The sequence below is a fragment of the Genypterus blacodes genome, unplaced genomic scaffold (genome assembly GCF_046128005.1).
Source record: "Genypterus blacodes isolate CSIRO-AG114 ecotype Tasmania unplaced genomic scaffold, CSIRO-AGI_Gbla_v1 ptg000112l_1, whole genome shotgun sequence".
NCBI lineage: Eukaryota > Metazoa > Chordata > Actinopteri > Ophidiiformes > Ophidiidae > Genypterus > Genypterus blacodes.
The window spans coordinates 2,186,349-2,208,573 of record NW_027466916.1 but is presented as its reverse complement, the minus strand read 5'-3'; the positions used below and the strand labels follow the sequence as shown (position 1 = coordinate 2,208,573).

General features: G+C 46.4%; 1 protein-coding gene across 2 annotated transcripts in view; it reads right to left on the bottom strand.

Moving 5' to 3' along the window:
* LOC143009589 (latent-transforming growth factor beta-binding protein 2-like) overlaps positions 1-22,225 on the bottom strand; it is a 76,555-nt gene that overhangs the window by 23,990 nt on the left and 30,340 nt on the right. For both annotated transcript variants that reach the window (XM_076161625.1, XM_076161626.1), the window contains exons 6-16: positions 19,209-19,415; positions 17,925-18,214; positions 17,137-17,239; positions 9,402-9,476; positions 5,079-5,201; positions 4,808-4,972; positions 2,931-3,296; positions 2,120-2,139; positions 1,838-1,874; positions 1,230-1,304; positions 208-327 (exon numbers count right to left, since the gene is read on the bottom strand). In XM_076161625.1, coding sequence (XP_076017740.1) covers positions 208-327; positions 1,230-1,304; positions 1,838-1,874; positions 2,120-2,139; positions 2,931-3,296; positions 4,808-4,972; positions 5,079-5,201; positions 9,402-9,476; positions 17,137-17,239; positions 17,925-18,214; positions 19,209-19,415 — 1,581 coding nt within the window. The remainder of the gene's footprint in view (positions 1-207; positions 328-1,229; positions 1,305-1,837; positions 1,875-2,119; positions 2,140-2,930; positions 3,297-4,807; positions 4,973-5,078; positions 5,202-9,401; positions 9,477-17,136; positions 17,240-17,924; positions 18,215-19,208; positions 19,416-22,225) is intronic.

Here is a 22,225-nt window from a genome sequence, read left to right as displayed (position 1 = left end):
GCATCACAGAACACGTCAACATAAACAAACGGATCCCTTTCATTCTGGCACGCTCCGCTTCTCCCGGCTTATGCCCCGTGTAATGTTTGGTGTGCTCGCGTTGAGATAATGAGGGGACGGAGGGACGGAGGCCTCTGCTTCTCTTTCTCTTTGAGACTCCCTCCGTCGTCCCCGTCTCACTCCCTCACTCCCTTTCCTGTGGCTTACCAACGCAGCTGGTCTGCAACGCGCTGAGCTGGAATCCCGGGTCACAGCGGCAGGTGTAGCCCGTCTGCAGCGGGACACATCTCCCATGGCCGCATATCGTTGGCGTGGTGACACACTTGTCTAAATGTAATGAAAGACAAAGACATATTACATGTGTGAAGTCAATACAAGACACAGAACACAGACGGACGAGGTAGCTAAGCTACAGTTACACAATATCTACAAAAAAAAAAAGATGCATTCCGCCAACACATGTTGTTCTCCATGGGAACCCTCATGCTGTTTTATAGGTGGGGTCTTGGATGAGAGGACAGGTTTTACAGTGCTTTAGTGTTCTAACAGGTGTTATGGAGAGCTTACAGAGAGGTCAGAGAGACGCAGGCGAGCGGCCATGCACAGCCGAGCCTGACATCGCTGTTGTTCTTGTCCTTTTCCATCCAAACTAACTCTGGTAAAACAGATCTTCAGCTGGGCTGCAGCGTCTGGCTGAGAGCAGCAAACCTCCCTGTGACCTCCTCTATAGGATTACAGTGAAGTCTCTGCTGCTAAGAGCTCTCTTCCAAACTTTCTCTATCCCTCTTTCCCTCGCTATGTGTCTGTCTGTCACCCAAACACACTTTAACCCCTGTCTTCCTGTCTTCCTCTCTCCAGTCGGGGCAGCTTCCTCCTCCAAGAGGCACACACTTTCTGGGTTCTTGCCCTCTCACCCTCTGTGCAGCACTGCAGCCTGGAGCCAACTTGGCTCAGAGAAAAGGGGTCAAATCAAAGCACAATACAACCTCTTCCCAGCTCGGATTTTTGGTAAGCATTAAAGAAATGTCTTGTGAGAGACGTGCTGCTGTACGCCAGAAGTTGACAGAGAGCATAAACAATGAGCGGCCGAGCACGGCGTTGCTCTTGTGCGGGAGTCGGCTGTGGTTAGCCGTGCAGCTCCACCTGTCAGTTAAGCGCCGGTGATGCATAACCACTAATTTGGGAGATGTCCAATGTTTAATACATAGAGCTGTTAATGCATGTCTTACCAGTGGCTGGGGATACGGGGGTCGTGTCCTTTGAATCTGGCTCGGGCTTGACAATGGGGGATTCTGGAGAACTCTCTGTCAAGAAGAATTAGGGATGGGGGTTAATGGAGGACTGGAATGAGTACATACAGAGAAAACCACCAACACTGTCAAACAGACCGACTTCTCCCTCTGTGCCACTCTAATCATATACTACTTGTTTTCTCAAAGACTACCGCTCAGGCCGTCACTCGCCAGAGCCTCTTGCCGTTGCGTGGCAGCTTTATAAAGATGATCTACGTCTTTCTCCGAGGCTAAAAACAGCACGGCGACAGAAGTAATTCAAGCGGACCCATGGAGTGGAATCAACCTGCAGACTTTGTCAGTGTTTTCACTGGCACCCGGGCGGAGTAGATGAGGATTGAGACTTCCACTGCTGTGCGGGGGCAATTTTAAAGAAAACAGATTACAAGTCTCTGCCTAAATGAAAGTAAAGCAAATCACTATTGACCTTGGATTCTGAAAGTCAAGCCACGAGAGGCGTCGGATAATCAGACAAGCATCCACTGAAGAAGCGTAGCAAATGTAAAGTAAAGTGTTTATGGAGTGTGAATGAAACCGTGGAGTACCTGGATATTTCACCGGTGATTCCGTCACAACAGCTGGCTAGAAAACAAGCAAATACTCCTCGTTAAAAAAAAAGAAACTCCTTGGGTTAAGTCATGGTCACTGCACATTTCTGTTTTTGTCGTTATATTCAGGCCTAATTAAGTGTCTGTATTGACCAAAATGTGGCCTGGATAAGTTATGTAATCATAACAAACCCCCAGCTGAGATAGCCAGAGCATATCGTTCTAAGATAAACATGTCAAAAGCGTGTGCCAAGTGGGCGGCAGGGAGGGGAAACTTACCGGACTCAATATTTCCACATCTGCACAGAGACAGAAACAAGAAGGTGCATCAGTGGGGAGACTTGACATTTTGTTTGCATTAACAATTACCCTCACTGTATAGCCACACACACACACACCCACACACACACTTTGTTCACCTGGGACGCTTCACTTCAGCTTTATTTCTAATAAACCAAAGCTTATGGCAGATTTGCAGACTTGTGTGTTGTAGTGATGCAGACTAGCGACCACAGAAAGATGCAAACACAGACATGGAAACAGAAATCTCTGATAATGAAGACAAAAATCCCTAAATATTTACCAAAGTGTCTCCCCATATAAATCAAAAGCTTGCAGCCATGCCAACAAAGTATCTTAAAAGCATTCAATGGGGAAGATAAATTCACATAAAATCCAGAGGATTTAGACGTATGGCCTTGGTGGATTAGCGTTCATCCTGCTGGATGTTAAACATGAACGTGCCTTCAAATACGTCCAATGTGGTTTGAAGAATTTATTTATGAAGATCAAAACATCCTGTTGATGTTTGGGTCTTCATAAAATGCTAAACCCTTTGCATCCCTTCCAGATAATTCCTATTGTGTAATCATTCATGTGCGCTGTATTGTTTACGTCTTCAGTTGTGGTAAAAATATCCAAGCGGTCAAGTGAACGCCATGTTTGGAGAACTGCAAGGCCTGAGTGCATAATGCAGACTGAACACTCTGCAGGAACAGAGATTCACCCCTTTACCAATCACAATAAACATTTATCAACCTTAGAGTCTTAACTTAGCAGAGAGGAACCGAGCCAAACCTCTTAGTCTCACCTTCTGGCTGCCTGGGTGTCTCTCTGGCTGGCTCTTTGGTGTCTGTGGGAGGATGGACTGGCTGCTGTGGTTGCCGTGGCGGTGGAGTGTGGGCGTATCGGGGTACATATGGAGTCTCGGGGTACACAGGGTACTGGGGTACTTGTGGAGTGTGCGGGTAGCTGGGATGCTGCCTCCCGCCGGGCAGCTGCAGCGACGGCTCCTCTGGCTCAGAGAATGGAGGCTGAGGGTAAGTGGGGCTCTCCTCCTCCCAAGAGATGCCTGTGCTCTGCAGATCGTCTTGCCCCAGCTGTCTCATAGATATCTGCACATCAGAGCGTGAGTAGGTGTATCCGTGTCCAGCCGGGCAGATCTCCTTAAAATGGTCTGCAGGATAGAAACATAGAGCAGCGGAGACTGAGCCATAGAAAACATGACCTCGTCTTCCTGCTCTCAGGCTCCTAAGCACACACGCAAACACATCCAAAGTGTAACTGTGGCTCATATTTCTGCCCGGTGATCCCAGCAGAGCCGACCATGTAACGCTGTTATGTTCAGCATGCTGCGCTTTACTGTGAATGGGGAGGTTTGAGTTTCTGCCTCGGCTGCAGAGCGAGCCTGTGGGGCTAACTGGCAGGGCCGGTGACAGCTGTCGCACAGGGCTACCAGCAACAACACCTGTACACTCAAACACACACACACACAACGCCGTGCCAGTGGATTAGAAGAAGAGGATGGCGTAATACCGACTGACCTTTGAACTGGCTGCTGTCGAGGCATGTGAGTGAGGGGATAATGGAGGATTGGCTGTATAGATAAAAGGGAGTGAGAGTACACCTCTTTGTGTCGGAGCCCAACAAGCCTCAGCGATGGTGAATCCATTACAATCGAGAAGCTTTCTGTCCCCCACCTGACCCAACAGCAGCGACTCTACGCCAATAGAGTCTGGAATAGAGATATGAGTAATGACAGATACGTGGTCGCTGTAAATGCTTTGGTAAATGCGGGAAACGTGGATATGATAGGCTTGTGACTGATGCAGCTAAAGTGGGGGGAAATGTAGCGATATATGATCAAAAAGCCACATCACATGAAGTCAAGTAAGTGTGGAATGCAAGTCAATAGGTTCCTGTTACCAAGTCACAAATACTGGGCTCGGCTGGCTTTGTGCGGGACGCGGCTCTAACAGCTTGTCAGGCCGTACAAAAGCCAGCGTCCGAGTAATCAGGAGCTGTGTGTGTGTGTGTGTCTGTGACTGTGCAGTGTGTCAGTCCTGGCTATGCAGCACCATGGAGGTCTGTGTCTCTGATATCTGATCTATCACAATCCCCATGAATCACTGGCCAGTGCAGACACTCTATAAAACCAGCCTCTATGCCTGGAACACTTTGAAGATTAGATCGGTATGATGAAGAAAAAAAAAAAAAAAGATGACAACTACTTCCCATGTTTCACTTGGCCAGGCTGTGTCTTTCTGCTGTGAAGCCTATTGAGAGCTTTCTCTCTGAGGGTTGAAGTGATAACACAAGAATGACTCCCACAATTATCTAGCCTCCAAAATATGAAAACTGTTATGTTTCTGGTCATTTTCCATCCCAAACACATTTGGTTATTTTGATCCGCTTGACACGCCTGGCAGACAGCAGAGTGGGGACCGAGTTTGTGAACATTTCTTGCTCGTGCTTTCATTACCACTGCAAACCCACAACACAGGGCCGCATGTGACATTTTACAGCTACAAAGGCATTAAATCCAGCAACTTGTTTTCCAGCAAGAGTCATAAAAACCAGAGACGGATGATTGAGTTTAAGGGCAGAGGATCATAAATCCTGAGTGAGAAAAGAATACATTTCATAAAACTGTGACCGCTGGAGGAGAATGTGGAGCCCATGCTGTACCTGATCCTGGAATAGGGCAGCGATCACAGCCGGCGCCCCAGGCTTTACCCACTCGGCTACAGCAGCAGATCTGCTTGGTGATGTGCTGAGACAGAGGCAGCGAGCAGGAGCCGGCTGACACTGACCTGTAGCACAGGGCCCTCTGGTCTGACACGGCCTTGTCCGCTGAGGAGAGAGTCAGCATCAGGACAGTTATAAACAAACACACGTAAAGAAACGGTCGCAGCTTTTGAATATTTGCCATAAATCAGAGGAAACAAGCTGTACTCACACACGCAGTGACTCCGGGCGGCGTCTAACATGAAGCCTTGTTTACAGGTGCACCTGTAGCTTCCTTTGGAGTTGAGGCATTCGGCGTTCTTGCAGATCCCAGGCAACATGCACTCGTTAATATCTGTGAAACGTCAAAGAACATATAGTAAAAGACATGACAGAGCTGTGCTTTCCTGTTTCACTAAGACACTGGAAAAGTTCTAATTACATACACTCAAAGGCCTCATTATACTTCAAAACTGTCTTTGACACAGACTATGGGAGCTTCCTGTGATCTGGCGTCCTCTCCCACTAAGACAGATCAATCATTATTGTATCCTCAAGCTGGGAGTAACCACCGGAGCTCGGGGAGGAAACTAAATGTGTCCCGGTGTTAAATCAAACCAGAGAACACACAGAGTTGACTTCTGTCAGCACATATTTCCATCCCCTCCTACAGTCTGGCGTATGTGTCGGCGATGCGTTTAGGTGCAGACCTACATTGGCTGGTGCGCTGACATTGACTGTCGTAAACAGCAAAGTCGCGCCACATGGCCCCTCACCGCTAAGTGGACACTGAACGCATCGATTGGCTTTATCTTGTACAAGTGTCACTATCAGATTTGGTTCAGAATGCAGACTGAATGTAAAGTGCAGTAGACTGGAGACCAGCAGGGTCTGTAGATATGTTTACACCCCGAAAGATGACAAACAATCACAGGACAGCACGTAATCAACACAACCAGCTGATAGGAAGTGAGGAAATGAGCGTGAAGTAAGTTACACATGACTTGTCAGTGTGAATGATGCAGTGGGAGAGCGCGGCACAGTGTTGACATGAAGGAAACACAATCACTCTGACCATTGTAAAAGCCAATACACAAGTTAAATGGTGTATCCCTTCTGACTGACAGTATTATAAACTATCAAAGATGTGGCAACACCGAAAGCAATATGTTCAGAAATGGCAGAATGTTTTCGATTAGCATCTTTGTTTCCTCTGCGTCTTTCCCTTACACCATCCAAAGTCACGGTTTACGTCAAGGAGCGAAGGCAACAAAATGCTTTTTCCCATTCTCGACCCTTTTATTTAGCTCTCAAAAGTTCGAGTCACCGAGCCAAACGGAGGGAGGCGAGTGAGTGAAATGTGCCAGCCTGGAGCCCGGGGAGACATATTTGGGGAACACAGTCATGCGGTCTCCCTGGGACCAGGTAAAGTTTGTTGTTCTGCCGTGTTAAACAAGGAGTAAATCATTAAGGTCTTTTCCTATTGCTTGATGACTGCAACCTGACCGCCTGCCACCACATATTTTCCCAATTCTAATTAATCTGCTCTTGTTTTGTTGTTTTGCTCCCTGGTGGAAAAAGTGAGTTTAGAAAGGAATCAAGTCTGATAAATTCTGCGGACTGAAGCATATCCAGGGAATGCCTCAATGTTCTTTTTGTTGTTTTGCTGTGAGTCTCTCTTTGTTTCTCGGTTTTATTTTTTTTTCATCTCTCTCATCCCGATATAGTCCGTGGCTGAAGCTGACCCTGTAACGACCAAGCCCCCGGCCTCCGTGTTTTGACAGTGTAAACAAGCGCGCAGTTTCGCTTTCCTGTTTGCAAAGTGACCTGTCAGTGCCATCTGTTTGGATGAGCCATGGGACGCATACAGAACTTGAAGCAGACCGACCGCAGACAGCTGTCCTCACTGCCTTGGCTGATATTCACACTCTAGGAGCTACGAACAACAGTATACAGTAGAATATACGGGCGCTGTGGGGACCTGGGCTTAGTTTAAGCAGCGTGCTGTCTGGTCAGAGTTCAGGTCAGCATTGGGCTCAGGCTTCATCACATGGGGTCTTTAATCCATGGTTGGGTTGAGTCTCAGATTAGTGCTATTGTAACGGTCTGCTGGTGGGTTGACTGGGATTGAACCGGACTTCTATGACAGCTCGTCATGATCACCACTAATCTCAACACCTATTTTCGATTCATGGTTGACTGCTCTGATTGATAATTACCGTGTGCCATAACAGGTCAGAGAAGACTCCCTCCATCTTTTCACCATTCCGTGATTGCAGAATTCAATACAAATTCAACAAAATGCCACATTTTCCAGCGATATTGCATCATTTCCCATTCTACAGCATCATTTTCCATCTTACCTCATAAATTTGTCAGAAAACACACACTGGGGGGCCTCCGAGCTGATTATCATGCTGTACTGGAATGTGTAAATCCAGCTGGCTTTTGTCAACATTGTCTTACCAATCAATCCAGTTCAACTCGTTAGTCTAAACTACCTACCGTTAACTTAGAGTGATGATGATGTGTCAGAAATCGTAATGGGGAGTGACACAAGAAAATAAATGCTGTTCTATGCATATTGTTTGTATTTGTTTGTCATGTAGCTCTACTCCTGTTAGATCCTGGGGGGATGGACTGTCAGTCTTTTCATTACATTGTATAACATTATAATTAATACTGCTTCCATATTCTGCCCTGACCTTACTTGACCTTACCCACTCTGCACATCTGGATGAAACAAAATCCAACTAAGCAACAGGGGGGATTATTTATGGACATAACAAATGAAATTGGCAGAAACTGTGACTATGTTGAGTATTGTTAGAATGTATTGGCTGTTATGGACAAAGGGAGTACAGAATAACTACTTTGGAATTTTCACACTAGACACACAAAACACACAGGGCCAAAATCCATCCATTTTACAAACTGGGAAGATTGAATGCACATTGTCAAGATATTGCCAAAGAAACCAATAGAGAGAGAAGTCATTTTCTGAGTGACCGAGCCCTGTAAGCTGACCTGCTGTTGTTCGTCTGTTGACCTCAAACAGCTTTCAAGGCGATAAATGTCACTAGAGCGATATGTTTTATGATTCTCAGTAGCTCTTATGTAAAACTTCCTGTCATCTTTGATGTGGTGAATGAGCAATCTGACCCGCTCCCAGTTTACCACCCACAACATGCACATGTGTGTGTGTGTGGGCCTTTCATCAAACGAACCCAGCTACAAATGGCCAATTCAGCTGACCTAGTTTCCGAGGAAGCTGTTTCAGAAGATAAGGGACCTTCTCTGAAGTCGCAGAGCAGTGAAGGGGCTTCTTATCGTGTTGTGGTGTGGACATCACAGGACACAAGGGTCAGAGGAGAAAGGCAGAAGGGCAAAGCATGTCTATTCTAAGGCTGTGATGCAGAATATGAGACAAGCTCTGTTTCATTCAAACAAACTACAAACAGCTTAGGCTACGTGACATCCTGATCAAAATGATAAATCTCCCCAAAATCAGGTATGTTCCTCCTTGGCAAATGAGAAATTAGAGATTCTGGGAAATGGAGCAATATGGCAGGGGTTTTCAAGAGGGAGTCCTGCAGAACTACAGAAATGAGAAGGAATGGAAGGAGCATCTTGAAACAATTGTAAGGAGAAAGCTGAAATAACAGAAAGATAAACGATTTTGTTTGATGCCATCTTGACAGTGTCAGCGAGTCTCCAGCGATCAGCCTCATCAACGCTCTCCATCCCTGACAGTGTTGTACTTGATGTTCAGTTTCATCCAAGTGTTAAGTTGCTGAGCTGAATCATAAATCTGGGGAAATCAATAGTGTACTTTGCAAATCAGAAAACTTGTTGGACTCCTGTTACTTGAAATGTTGCAATCACTTCAGTGCTCTGTCCTGTAAATCAGCCAGTAAATCTCACTAACTTGTAATTTATGTTTGAGGTAATGTTTGTTGGTTCGCTACTAATTTAGTTGCTGATCAACAACGCAAATGGTCCAAAATATTTGTCTGAGGGACAGAAGGCAGTGAGGCAGTGAGCGGTTCTGTCTTGGTGCGCTGACAGGTAGCTTGTTTTGCAGGGACGATCTAAGTGTTTGTACACAGGATGGATGTTTGAGGTGAGAGCTGTGCAGCCTTGCTTCTGCTGACACATTAAAGAGGCTGCTGGAGGTGGTGTTACACAAAAGGTTTGCTACTAAGATTCTGCATTTACCATAATCACAGCCTGCTGTACCAACCTCCACTAAGAACCCAAAAGACCAATTAAAACAGGAGCCCCAGGCACTTATTGACTACTGAACTCTGACCCTGGACTGAGGCTAATTGTATCCTTGACCTGGTTCCCATAGGGTCCATACATACAGCAAGGAATACTTTCACAGAGGACCTCAGGGGTCCATGCATAGAAACATATGGGCAGTATGTTTTTTCTATCAGATTGCTGCCATTGCATTAAATATTTATGGGGCTACATTTTTCATCAAAACATGCAACAGACAAAATCATTGTCAGAAAATCTTCAGAAAACAGAAACATGTTTTATTATTTACCTTGACAGTGAGTGGTGTTGAATCTTTTGTATCCGATGGCACATTCCACTTGTCCATTTGCAATGACTGCATAGGCTGCAAACAGGACAGAAGGAGAAAGAAGAGCTTCAGTAGAGCAACGTGATCTAACAGTTTAATGTCTCTCACAAAACATTAACTTCATCGCAGAGTGAGAAGAGGAGCTCATCTTTAGGAGGAAACCATATAACTTACAGATGTGAGGATCTTTGCAAGAGGAAAAATGAAGGGACCCACAGCTGGGCCCTGTGGGATACCAGAGTCAGGGAGTGAAAATGGATCCCCATCTAGCACATTTATAAGACAGCTCTGCCATCCAGCAGAAAGTAAAGATAACACCTGACGTCATTTACAATCATATTACCAATACGTCTCCTTCATCCCCAGGGTCCGATGAAGGAAACGATTATATCATAAATATGTCAAGGAAGCCTGTGTCACAGCCCAAACTTCTGTCATCGACCTGGGTGCAAATCTACTCAAACAAGAAACTCTAGGTGAAACAGGAAACTCTAGGAATGACGATTAATGTTTCCAGGAAGGTCCTGCCTAAACCTTTTCTGCTTGCGTTGTTAAAGCAATAAAAATCATTTGGCGTGTGCTTCAGGTGTGTACATAAGCGGTCCAGAGAAGAGGCCTAGTAAATAATACAGTGTGTCCATACTGGCAGTGACAGAGGCCTGAAAACATGATGTCATCACTTATTCAGCACCCAGTGAAGCCCCAACATGCTCCATTATTCTTTGTTTATACCCAGAAATTAAGATCTGTATGTGTTTGTTCTAGAAGTTCTAAAGGTCGTTATATGGATTGAATGTGGAACAAAAACTGAGGAAATGAGAATGAATTACAGATCTTCAGAGTTTTCAAGCATGACATAAATTGAAATGAAAAGTTTAGATTGCTGTCGTGTGGGAAGGAGAAGATTCAGCATATGATTTACGAGTGATGGCGTGTGTTTGGGTGAGGAGAGCTCGAAGAATAATGGCTTGCTTATTATCATGATTGAACTGTTTCTTGCGGACACAGTACATCCAAATGGCACGATACATCACAATTTGAAACGGCAATAAATCGCTGAACTTTAATTCTCTGCTTTCGAGCTCGGCACTTGAAGAGAGGCGGCCTGTGTCTCTGTCTGCCTCTCTCAGTCCTCCTGTAGGGGGGTGGGGCTTGACTTTGATAGAGACACAGAACAAAGACGTTGGAAGAGGAACAGCTCCACCAGAATCAGATTAAGACTTTCCATTTAAATAAACTGACTAATCAACTGAGTAGATTTAAATTCCATATGTATTGATCACTAACACATGTGAGATAAATACAGAATAAAACATCAACCCGACCTCATACTGCTATAATTTATCATCAGATTGAAACACATAAAGTGGCTCTCTGATGTTACTATTAGTATAAATAGTAACTATAACTGTTTTCCTTTGAGCTGTTTCTTAAATTTGTATATTTACCTTCTTCAAAAAATAAGTGCTGTCTTGAATTCTTTGTACAGTGGCAGAAAGTGCTTTGCCTGCATGAATTGATGTGCTATAAGATTACTAAGAAAACCTATTTTACCATGACAAAATGAAACATTTCAAGCAAATAGGCAACTGAGACGTTCCCCTGGCCAGAAACAACAACCTGAGATTTTACCAAAGTACAACATTTCTGTAAAACTGGCTGCCACGGCAACACAGAGGTGATGCATGGAAGAAACCACAGTCCCAGGCTTGCCAGTAAAGAAAACACATCTCTTCCCCTGGCAGAGTGGTCCGGGAATGGGAGGAGCCCTGCACAGTGTTTGTGAGCAAAGCTCCAGCAGACTGCAGACCACAGTGTTGATCTGTATGTGGCTATCAGGATGCTTGAACAAGAGCGAGCAAGACCAGATCTCTGCATCCTGGTCAACTCTCTCTCTCTCTCTCTCTCGCTCTGCTGTAAATAGATCAAATCTCCACACATCTGCCCCATTCAGGCTTCACACCAGAGCCAACAGCAAAAACACACAATGAACCTCAGTGTTTCTCTGTTTTTTTCCTTTCCCTTTCTACACAGGTGACATGCTAACTGGAAAGAATTGGTTACAAATTGAGCTTTCAACCCTAGTGGCCATAAAACTCCTCAAGCGTGGGCAGGATACAAACACAGTGATACGTAAACACAAGCAATCTGTCAGGATTTTGTGTCATTTTCCCAGGGGTCACTGGAATGTGTACCTCATGGAGACGTCTTGAGAACCATCGTCCTGGAAACTGAGTTATGTTTTTGGTCCTGCTGGGACCCAGCGGACCAGGCAAGGTCGATGGTTGACAGAGCAGAAGTGGGTCAGACTGAAGGGGGCAAGGGGGGAACTGTGTCAAAGCATTGCCCCTGTTCCCGTCTGCCCACCTCATCTTTCTCCACACCCTCCTAATCCCCCTCCAGAGTTTCTGAGTAATGAGCTGTTGTGGTTGGGTGGTGGGCACGCCCTCCCGCGGCGGCGTGATCAGGGAAAGTTTGGCCTGAGTGACAGCAGGGCGCACATGCCAAAGGAGCCCAGTGGGGAAGGTCCAGGAGGCTCAATAAAGCTTATTAGCAGGGAGGAGAGGACCTCTGCAGTGAACTAACAACTCCAATTTGAAGACGGTTCATTTCAAAAAATCTCCGTGTCTAATAATGACTTCAGGAAAAGAGAACAACAGAAACATGGAAAGTCCCCTGCATCTATACACTAGAATATCTTCAAAGTAATGGACTGACAAAGACACTGAACAGTTGAAGGAAAGCTTGGCATGTTACTCGTCACATTTCCAAATAACAAAAAAGCTCACATTATATAACAGAATCACAGGGTCTCTTTTTTTGATGACAACTTTTCCTTCTCTGAGTCCTGGAACTAACAATGCTTGTTATCGCAGCTACGCAGGCAGTGGCATGCAAGAGTGACCCCAGGCAGTGCATCATTAGTGTCACCCATGGTTACAAAGCGGCCGATTTGTATCCACTGGGGGTACAAACAAAAAATACAATCATCCTATATCCACTTCAACAAAAGAATTTGTCACCCTTCACAAATGTATTGTGCTTCTCCATTCAATTGTGTTAAGCACTCCATTGGAAACTGCTCAATAATATTTGCTTGGACCCCCAGTTATTCAAAGTTCTTGGAAGTTCTCAGCTGGTGGCACTGTCCTAGACTGGAATTTACATAAATATCCATTCAAGTCCTTTTCTCATATCAAAGTAAAATGTAGTCCACACCAGTGAAAGGAGAGCTTATGCAAAATGAGTAGGAAAGCAAAGCGAGGGAGAGGGAGAGAGAGAGAGAGAGAGAGAGAGAGAGAGAGAAAGAGAGACAGAGAGAGAGAGAGAGAGAGACAGAGAGAGAGAGAGAGAGAGAGAGGGAGAGAGAGAGAGAGAGAGAGAGAGAGAGAGACAGGGTCTACAGTCAAATAAGCTTCTCAGCTGTAACAAAATCTTTAATTGGTAATTTGGTTCATTTTGTGGACCACCCGGTCAGGAGGTGGTTCTTCTAAGACGACTAAGTGGTCTGCTCAGTCAATCACAGGCTGGGAGCCCTTCACCAGGGGCCAGGCTGGGAGGCAGCCTCACTTGTTGGGTTTATCCCCTTAACTGGCTGGAAAAGCTGAGAACGAGTGGGAGACGGGAGAGAGGAGGGATGGATGCTATTCACAGGATGGGAAAAGGAGAGAGTTTTCCTTTCCATTGGGGGCCACTCTTTAGGAAAACAACCAACACACAGGCCAAGACCTCCTCAGGACCCTTTCCAGCAAATGACTTGCTGACAAACCGCCACGGGACAAACTGGTGCCATGGGGAGAAACCAGGGGCAAACACAGCTCTTTAATCACCATGGAGGTTTTCAGGTCCTTTGACTCTCAAAGATGGCAAAGTCATCTCTCTGTGGCCTTTGAGTCTGAATCTGATTGGAGCAAACTGCTTCAAGAAAAGTCATTTACTTTCAAAACTCAGGCTCTCCTTGACATAAGCCACATTCACCAGTCTGGCACGGTCCATATCACATGTCCCTGTAAATAGTCTCCTTGCTAGTGAAGCAAGCAGGACTCAGACAGGCAGCTGGGCTTATATTAATGACAGGGTACAAAATAAATCTACAGGCTCTGTTATTTGCTCAACGATTGTCTTAGCTGTGTATTAGTATCATATTTCTGCGACAGGCATGGCACATGTGAAGCACCAGCACATGCCTTTGATGAAGGGATTATTCAATTTTCATGGTACATTACATCTCTACTCAAAACACACTCTTCAGTGTATTCAACTATACATTTAACATCTCTGTTTGCAGTTTGAAAATCTCTCTTTATGCTACTTCTCCACGCTGATGGCAGTGTAACTACGATCAAACCCACATTTAAACAGACCCACGCTCTTCAATAAGCCCTTTCCAACAGAGCTAGCGCCAAAATAAGCCATGCTGTGGTACACTCCCAATATGAAATATGCTTAACTCAGCTTGTATCTAATTAAGCAAAGCAAGACAAATTTCATATCCATATGCCCCCAAGTAACTGGCACGCTGCCTGGCAAATGGGATTTACAGTATTTCTTCAAGTGGTTAGGTTTGCTCAGGCCTGATTACCCACAATGCAGTCCACCTAATAGATTCCATCATGCTGGTTGTGACAGGATAATGCTAAGTCAACATCAATAAATCAAAATCTGTCAAAGTGGTGTGATGTCTCTATCATCACCATGAGAAGCTGCTGCAGAACGGGAATTCTGGCCGGGCCCGGTGCATCTGTTCCCTGGCTGCCTATTAGAGAGACAAAGTCAGTGCATCTCTGGTTTTACTTGGTCATTAGCAAGTGTTCATGTTTGATCAGAGCTAATAGAATGTAATAAGCACAGGCTCTGGCCCCTCCATGAATGTCAGTTTAAATGGCTGAGATTTAGGAGGATGGATCCATGTGGGGAGATCTGGATTTTTCTGGCGCTGCGACCTTCCCTGCTTCTTCTCCTCATTAGGTTTTATCAATCTGAACCGTCTCGTGAGGAGAGACAGGAGGAGACTGAGACAACACCCAGAGATAGAGGAGCGAGGTGAACTAGTGAGGGGCGGAGCAACACTAGGGCAGTGACATCATGATAACTTTATTGACCTGAAGAGGTAGAGGAAGAGGAAGCCAAGACTCCTGTGGGTGGGGTGGTTTCTTCAGGCCCAGGGGACCCGGGATCTGGCTCCCTGGGAAGCATCCCAGCATCGGGGAGAGGGAAGCTACCCAGCAATGACAGATGGGGAGACAAACAGCTTAAGGAATTCCATTAGCTGTGAAACACACAGTGAGGGAGGGGCTGCGAGCACATATATACAGCATCATACTAACACTACAGCACGGGTCATACTGAGGGCACATGGAACGGCCTCACGTCAGCTTAGAGTTTCCAAGGAAACTTAGATGACTTCACAGATAGAGCGTTACGCAGAAGTCCCGCACAAACAACACGTTCCTGCCAGACTCTTCAGTTTCTAAACATACATTTCCTTTCAGTAATACAGTGCACTGTTTGCAAAGACCTGGATTCAGTTTCAGCAGTGTGTTTCTTGGGGAGTTCTCAAGCAAATTTTGCACTCACCTATTCTAACCAATGGTCAGCTTTAAGACCTGAGCACAGTCAGACTGTCTCTATGTCAGAAAAGAGGACTTAGGATCAAACTAGTTTTAAAATAAAAAGTCCTGGGTGGGTTTTTTTCACTCCACCTCATCAGAACCAGAAGGAAGGAGTTGACTGCAGCCGTCCCTGCTGATCTGGATCTCATTATGATCCAGGAATTCTCAGCATGTAATGTTAAAGGCTTTGGAACCTACAGGGCTTCAGCTTCCATAGTGGACTGTTTGGACAATAATTGGTGTTCATGCCTCTGCAACATCAGCTTTACATCCAACACATACAGACACACTTGACTCCTTTCTAACACCAGCGTTGTCTACTATGTTTCACAAGCATTGCACTCTGGACCAGTTGGTGCTGTACTCTACCGTGTAGTGATAAAACCAGGTCCGCAAGTTTGGTTTAGAGTTTCACTGCAGAATGTGACTGGGACTGAAAACCTGGACCTAAAACGAGACTTTCTTCAAGCTCTCTAAAGCATTCCTGTCTGCAGCAGGAGTGGAGCCATTAAACTGTGGTCATACTGGCATCTTCTGTAGATGTAATAAAGAAAACTTGCCAGCCGGCTCCTGAAGCAGTAAAGATTACTCTCAGTCAACAGGGTGTTTTTTTTCTTATCCAGCCATAAACTGACCCATAGTAGCGTCACACCCCAAAATACAAACCGGGGTTTCATGACATCATTATCACATACTCAACAAGATACACAGGAGACTCTTATATAGCAATACAACATTTTCCTCCCGCATTGGAGGCCGACAACTGATCCAATCCCAGAGAAATAAATGGAATTGCATCATTATTCCTTTTTCAGCCGCAGTTATTCGCAGCACATTTCCTGTGCCAATCACGAGAATGTATAACCCCATACATACAGGCCAGCAGGAGAGGAACACGGAGCCAAGTGTCTAAGAACAATAACCCTCAGTGGAATTCAAAGCATTTCTCTTCCCTCTGAGACCTCTGGGACACACTACATGACTTCATTTTGACTTCACTTTCCCTTCATTTGCTCAATACTTTCTTCCTCTGCCTGCGTGTGACCCGGGCCTACGAACCCCTCGAAATTACCACACGGATAATCAAATGAAGCATTCACTCGGTTTCTCCCCTGAAACTTCAAAGGGGAGAAAGAGGAAAACATCTGGGAGCCAAAACAGATGATGCCGGGGAATTAGGAAGAGCAGGAATCTGGCACGGCGAAGGAGATACAGAGAGGGAGTGAAAAGAATGGATCCACATCCATGATGGATGGAATAGACCGAGAGGAATGATATCTGCTACTGATTAAGAGTCTGGTCAGATGTTCAGCAGTGAACAACCGTATGACAGTGGACTTTGAATTGACATCTGCACAAAGGGCCATTGGGAGATTAAGAGTACTGAGACAGGAATGAGAACGGAGTGTCGCCATAGTTGCTTCTCATGTGGCCTCAATAACAGACACAGGGACATAATCAAGCACTCCAAATAACACACAGCCGCCACGCCAAGTGAGAGTCTCCATCAGTGGTGTCACCACCCACCGAGCCTGCCGCCATACAGCCACCCGCCGCCGCCGGTCTCTGAACCTACCGCAGCTCTTGTGGCCAAAAGCAGCTGAGTTGCGGCTGTTCATTGCTTCGTTCTTTTGAGGCCAGGTTGGCTGCTTTACCCGCCTGCAGGGTGGGTGGCACTTATGCCAGGCTCTCATCTTAATCCTAATGGGTTTTCATTTGGTTGCCTGTTTTGGTTTTGTGAAAGCAAAAACAGCTTGGTTTTTACAACTGGGTGCAAGGCGAGTCACGCAGCTGTCTCAGAGGAATTCAGGAATCTGGTGTTGCTGGGATGAAACAATCGTCTCCACTCATGGTCGCCGCTGCTGGCTAGTATACAGGCTTTGCTGACCAAATACCACAATACCATCAGGGTAGGAAAGTACAGTAGAGTAATGATCTTCACCGGGACGCAGAGCAGAGCAGGGAAACCGACCAACCAAATAGAATTCCGACATAATTGGAAAGGATTAGAGTTAAGTCATTTATTGGAAAGAAGTAGAACAAACAAATACTCAGAAACGATGGCTTCAGTCAGGCTAGCTTACCTGGTTTGGTTGGACATTTCTGGCACTTGTGTAGACCCCAGGAGGCGCCCACGCTTCCACAGCAGTCATCCTGTTTGGTTAGGCCTGGCAGAGGCTTGCCACACTACAACAACATGGCAGACATCTGTGTTACATCTGAAGAATGAGTTTGGAGAGTGAATGTCGAGTGGAGTGGCCGGCACTCCCAAACTCGCACGCTTACATGTACGTGTGCGTGTGTTGGTGTGTTGGTGTGTTGGTGTTGCCAATCGGCTAGGACAGAGTAAACCAGACACATCTGAGACTGGTTAGCTTGAGAGGGGCAGAACCTCACAGACCCTCATGGCACGGGTTTGGCTAATTGTAAAGAGATTCCTCAGCGATCTGTCCTCGCTTACTAGAGTTTTGGCTAATCCTGATTTATGGAACTGAAAATACAACACAGAGGCCTTTCTACTGCACGACACAACACTGGCTATCTGGCAAAGTGAGAGGGGAAACTGTAGATGATTTTGCCGTGTTGCCGTCTTTCTGGGGTTAATTCTATCGCGGTTCCGAGAAATCGACACGAAACTGACTGGAAAGATTCATTTCAGCCTCCCAGTGACAGCGTATCAGAGGCATTCCGAGCAGCATAAACAAACATGTTTAAGGGCTCATTCTGGCAAAAACAACTTTGCTGTGGATGATTGAATCAAACACATCGGCGTATCACAGCCAAGCAAACAGATCTGAGCTCTAAGCTTCACAGATTAGCCAAACTCACGCACGAGTGTTTAGAGTCAGTTGGTCATGAGAGCGTCTTTCACCTGTCCATCAATCGTCTCCTGGAAGCATCTCCCCACATGTCCGTTGTGTCGGTTTGGCGGCGTGACATGGCTATGGCTGTTGCCGCTGCCTCGTGGGGGTCCGTTGTTGTTGTCGTTGGCGGTCTCGTGATAATGTTCACTGCCAGGCTGGGAGCGCTGCTGGACAGAGTGAGCCCCCTCGGTCGTGGCTTGTCTCTGCCCGTGCTGGACCCGGGCCACTTGATGGACCTGGACCTCGGCCTCTGGAGGGTGATCTATGTGGACGTTAACCAAGGACGGGTGGAGGGAAACTGGAGGGAGAGAGGACACACACAGACACACACACACACACACACACAGATTAAATACAGGATACGCGGGATAGTAAAAAGGATCAAAGCTGTATACACACTACACTTAAATAACTATGAGTAAACATTCTACACAGATTTGTCATGGCGTTGTCAAGCCTGGGGATTTCCCTGCAGAGAGGGCGGTAATAAGACATTTCAAAACAACAACAAACAACAAAAAGACTTTCTGATTCTTTGGTTTAAATCAAATCATTTCATTTAAAGACCCTAAACAGATTGGGTAAAGAGTCGGGAGGCTTTTGCAATGTGGAGAATAAGCTCTTTTGTACGTCTGACAGAGGGGAAGCATCCATCATCAAGGAGTGCCAGGGCTTTTTCCCAGAATCCTGACCCACTCTTATGAATCATTGTCTCACAGACGACGGGCAGGAAGAGTCCAAGAAACGTAGGACTTATCAGGAGACGCAGACAGGGAACCGCCTCCCTCCACACAGGAGACCAGCAGACAACAAAGATCCTGCTTTTGTGACAATTCATTGGTTTGCGTGACATTTCATTATAGTTTTCATGGAGTTTATTGCTAAATTGGGGCTGGAAATGTTCAGAAATGGAATTAAGGGTTTGAGACAGAGCTTCTGCTTTTACTTACTGATCAACAGAGAGAAGCTGAGGAGGAAATAAAGTACCAGACCAGGAGAGGTGGAAAAAGTGCAAAAGCTTCTATTTAATATTCACAGTTCGACCCAAAGTAACATCATGAAGTTATGATGTCGCTCAGGGTCTCTGCCTGGTTCTAATATCGACTTGTGTTGATAAAAGCGGCATTGTGCGAACAATACGAGCACTTGAGCAATGAGTCATGCATTACTAATTCTACTTAAAATAGCCTGGCTTTCATTGCTGCTCCACAAAGACAACGCTGTGCCGAGTCAAAAGTAAAAGTGAGACAAAGACAAACATGATGTGTTCATAGTGAGCTAAGGGTCATTACCTTGCTGATTGGACAGTGGCAGTGTGTACATGGAGTGGGAGGGGGACTTGGGCTCCGCTGGGCCGGGGTCCTTGCGGCCCTGAGGGGTGGGGCGGGGAGGAGGCGGGGCCGGCAGGTGGCAAAACTTCCCCGTGGAGTTTGACGGACACCAGCACAGGTCCCTGCCGATGCAGCGACCCCCGCTGAGGCAGGGGATCTGACAGAAGACTGCGGAGGAGAGCAGGGGGAGTGATGAGGAGAGAGCGAGATGAAGAAGGGAGGGAGAGGGAGAAAGGGGTTATAACTAGCGAGAGATTTGTTAGCGTGTGTAAGTGGAACATTTAATTGGGCAGATTAATGCGTCCTCATATGCCGGAATACAAACCAGTAATAGGGAACAGGAGGGGGCTAATAGGCTAATAGGAAGGGTATGTGCTGAGGCTTCATGTGGGCTTTGTTTGCAAACGGTTAGTATTGGTTACGCTGGTCACTAAGCTAACACCCCATCCCACATGCCGCTTATGACGTTTCAACATCCCGCCCCTCCCTCCCTCCCTCCCTTGTGTGTTTTGCTTCCTGTAAATAATTTCATACGGAGTGACGCGCCGACATGATTCATCCAGCAATCATATGATTCCACACGTTTTATGGCACACATGTTTTGTGTTCTGACAACAGAAATTCCAACGATCCCAAATCTTGCACAAAATTTCACACAAACAGTCACCTGGGTCCTAACCTTGTAAGTAAATTGAATCCCAAAATGTGCTTAGCCAACACTGTGATTTATAGTCGGCAGTCTAGCAGAGGGAGAGAGAGAGCCAGAGACAGAGAGAGAGAGAGAGAGAGAGAGAGAGAGAGAGAGAGAGAGACAGAGAGAGAGTGTAGACGGAGGGAGGGGGGCGTACTGGCCAGATGGAGTCTGACAGTAGAGCTCTCACAGCCCTTTCATTGGCCTTATCTTTAGCCATAAGGTATGGGTGCCAGCCAAGCACCCCGACATACCTGTGCCTGCTTCCATCCGCACAATCACTCCCACCTGACCTCACCTAACTCAAAACATCAAAGACCGTCAAATGAAAAACCTACACAACCGTGACGAATAACAAAAAGAAGCGTCCTAAGGTGAAACACCGCCGCCTCTAATACGGTATGACGTGCGATCCAGCCGACGCCTGACCGCGATATGGACGGCCTCTGGAGATGAAAGACGAGGGCGGTGATGGAAACGTGCTGTGAGCTGCTGCATCCCGTCTATCTGGCTGCAGAATTTGGAGTTACCGATTGAAAATGGTGCGACGGGGGGAAAATGTTTTTCTGGGCTGGCTTGAGGTGGATTTTGTGGCGAGTCTGAGATCTTCATGAATACAATCAGAGCAAATGAAGTTAGAGCTACATTAGGATGGAAATCAGCAGGCACCAGAACTGCAAGACGATCTGCGTGACAAAAGGTTACAAATGGAAAGCACTGGACCGGAGGGAGCTCAGCAACAGTGGCGCTGCTGGAAAACAAGATGAAATGTGTGTTTTTTTAAAGGAAATATTGGAGCAACGGCCCACAGTTCCTTCACTCAGCTCTGATATCAAAAGTCGAGATAACGTTGACATGATACGTTTTGGGCTGAATGGTCTTCGTAGAACATGATGTCACCATTAGCCCAGCTGGAGGCCCCAGAATTTGCTCGTTGCTCTCCGAGACGCATGAACACATTTCAGGACACAATGAGTTCCTAAACCCTGGAAAGCCCCGTGTTTACTTCCGATCTTAACGTTGAGGGATGAGAAAAGACACAGGAGAGTGTAAGAGAGACAGAAAGGAAAGATGGAGAGATGAACTGGACCTGATAAAACATGCAAAACCACAGCGGCAGTGAGGAACATGGTGTTTGTGTCAGAGGAACGTCTCTCCTGGGTCTCCACATGCAGGCTAAATGATCAGCTGGAGGGGGATGTTCATGCCTCTCAGTGTCTGCTGCAGGGCTGCACCGCTCTGTCTCAGGTCCGGTCTCCAGCACAGCGTGAGGCAGGAACTATTCTTAGACAACAAACTCTGTCCGCCTATCTGTCTGAGTATTTAACGAGGTCTAACAACAAAACACACACACACACACACACACACACACACACACACACACACACACACACACACACACACACACACACACACACACACACACACACACACACACACACACACACTTCTCACTCAATAAACGGGCCTCTATCCTGTCTAATATTAGGCTTTAAAGTAAGAGCCATACGCAGGGTGCGTATCGAGGGAGCCTGCTATAATTGCCCGGCCAGATTTTACGGCCTCATGTGGGGAACATAACAAGAGCATGAGATAACCGCTCGCCGTCCACTTGACATTCCTCGACGACCACGCACGCCCACCAAGCACTAACAGGATGCTTGCTTGCTTAAATGGAAAGCAATCTCTTTCTTCAACACTCACTTTAACACATAATTTACATAATGAAGGGTAAGAGGGAAAAAACGGGGGGCATTAAAAACAAACTGCTGCTGCTCGGGGAAGAAGAGGAAGAAGAAGAAGAAGGAGCGGAGGTGCCAGGGAATGTAATCCGGTGAAAGAGCCTTGCCAGGAAGCGTGGAAGTGTTTGGAATATCTACACCACCTTCCAAAACCCCATTAATGGGCACATAAATCCGCAACATCAACCTGTTTACATATTCATAACTCAGCGAGGTCGCCCGTAAAGCGCCGAGCGTGCTGAAGTGGAGGCCGGGGTGCGTATTACCAGATGCTTGTGTGAGGTTCCAGTTTGCATTTATGTAAGGCTGTAATGCCGGATTGTGTTTAGCGTGAGTGGAGAGGCTTGCGTACGTGTGTGTGTGGTATGTGCACCCTTCACCTCACAGCCACAAGCAGTAATTAGTCTTAGTCAAGACCTTTAAAACTGATGACAAAACTTAAAAACACCGGGCGACGCGACCACCCCCGGCCTTCCCACGGACACTTTGCGCCCGTCAGAGTTTGGAGCAAAGCCCTCAGTTTTAATGTAAATCCCTGTAAAAAT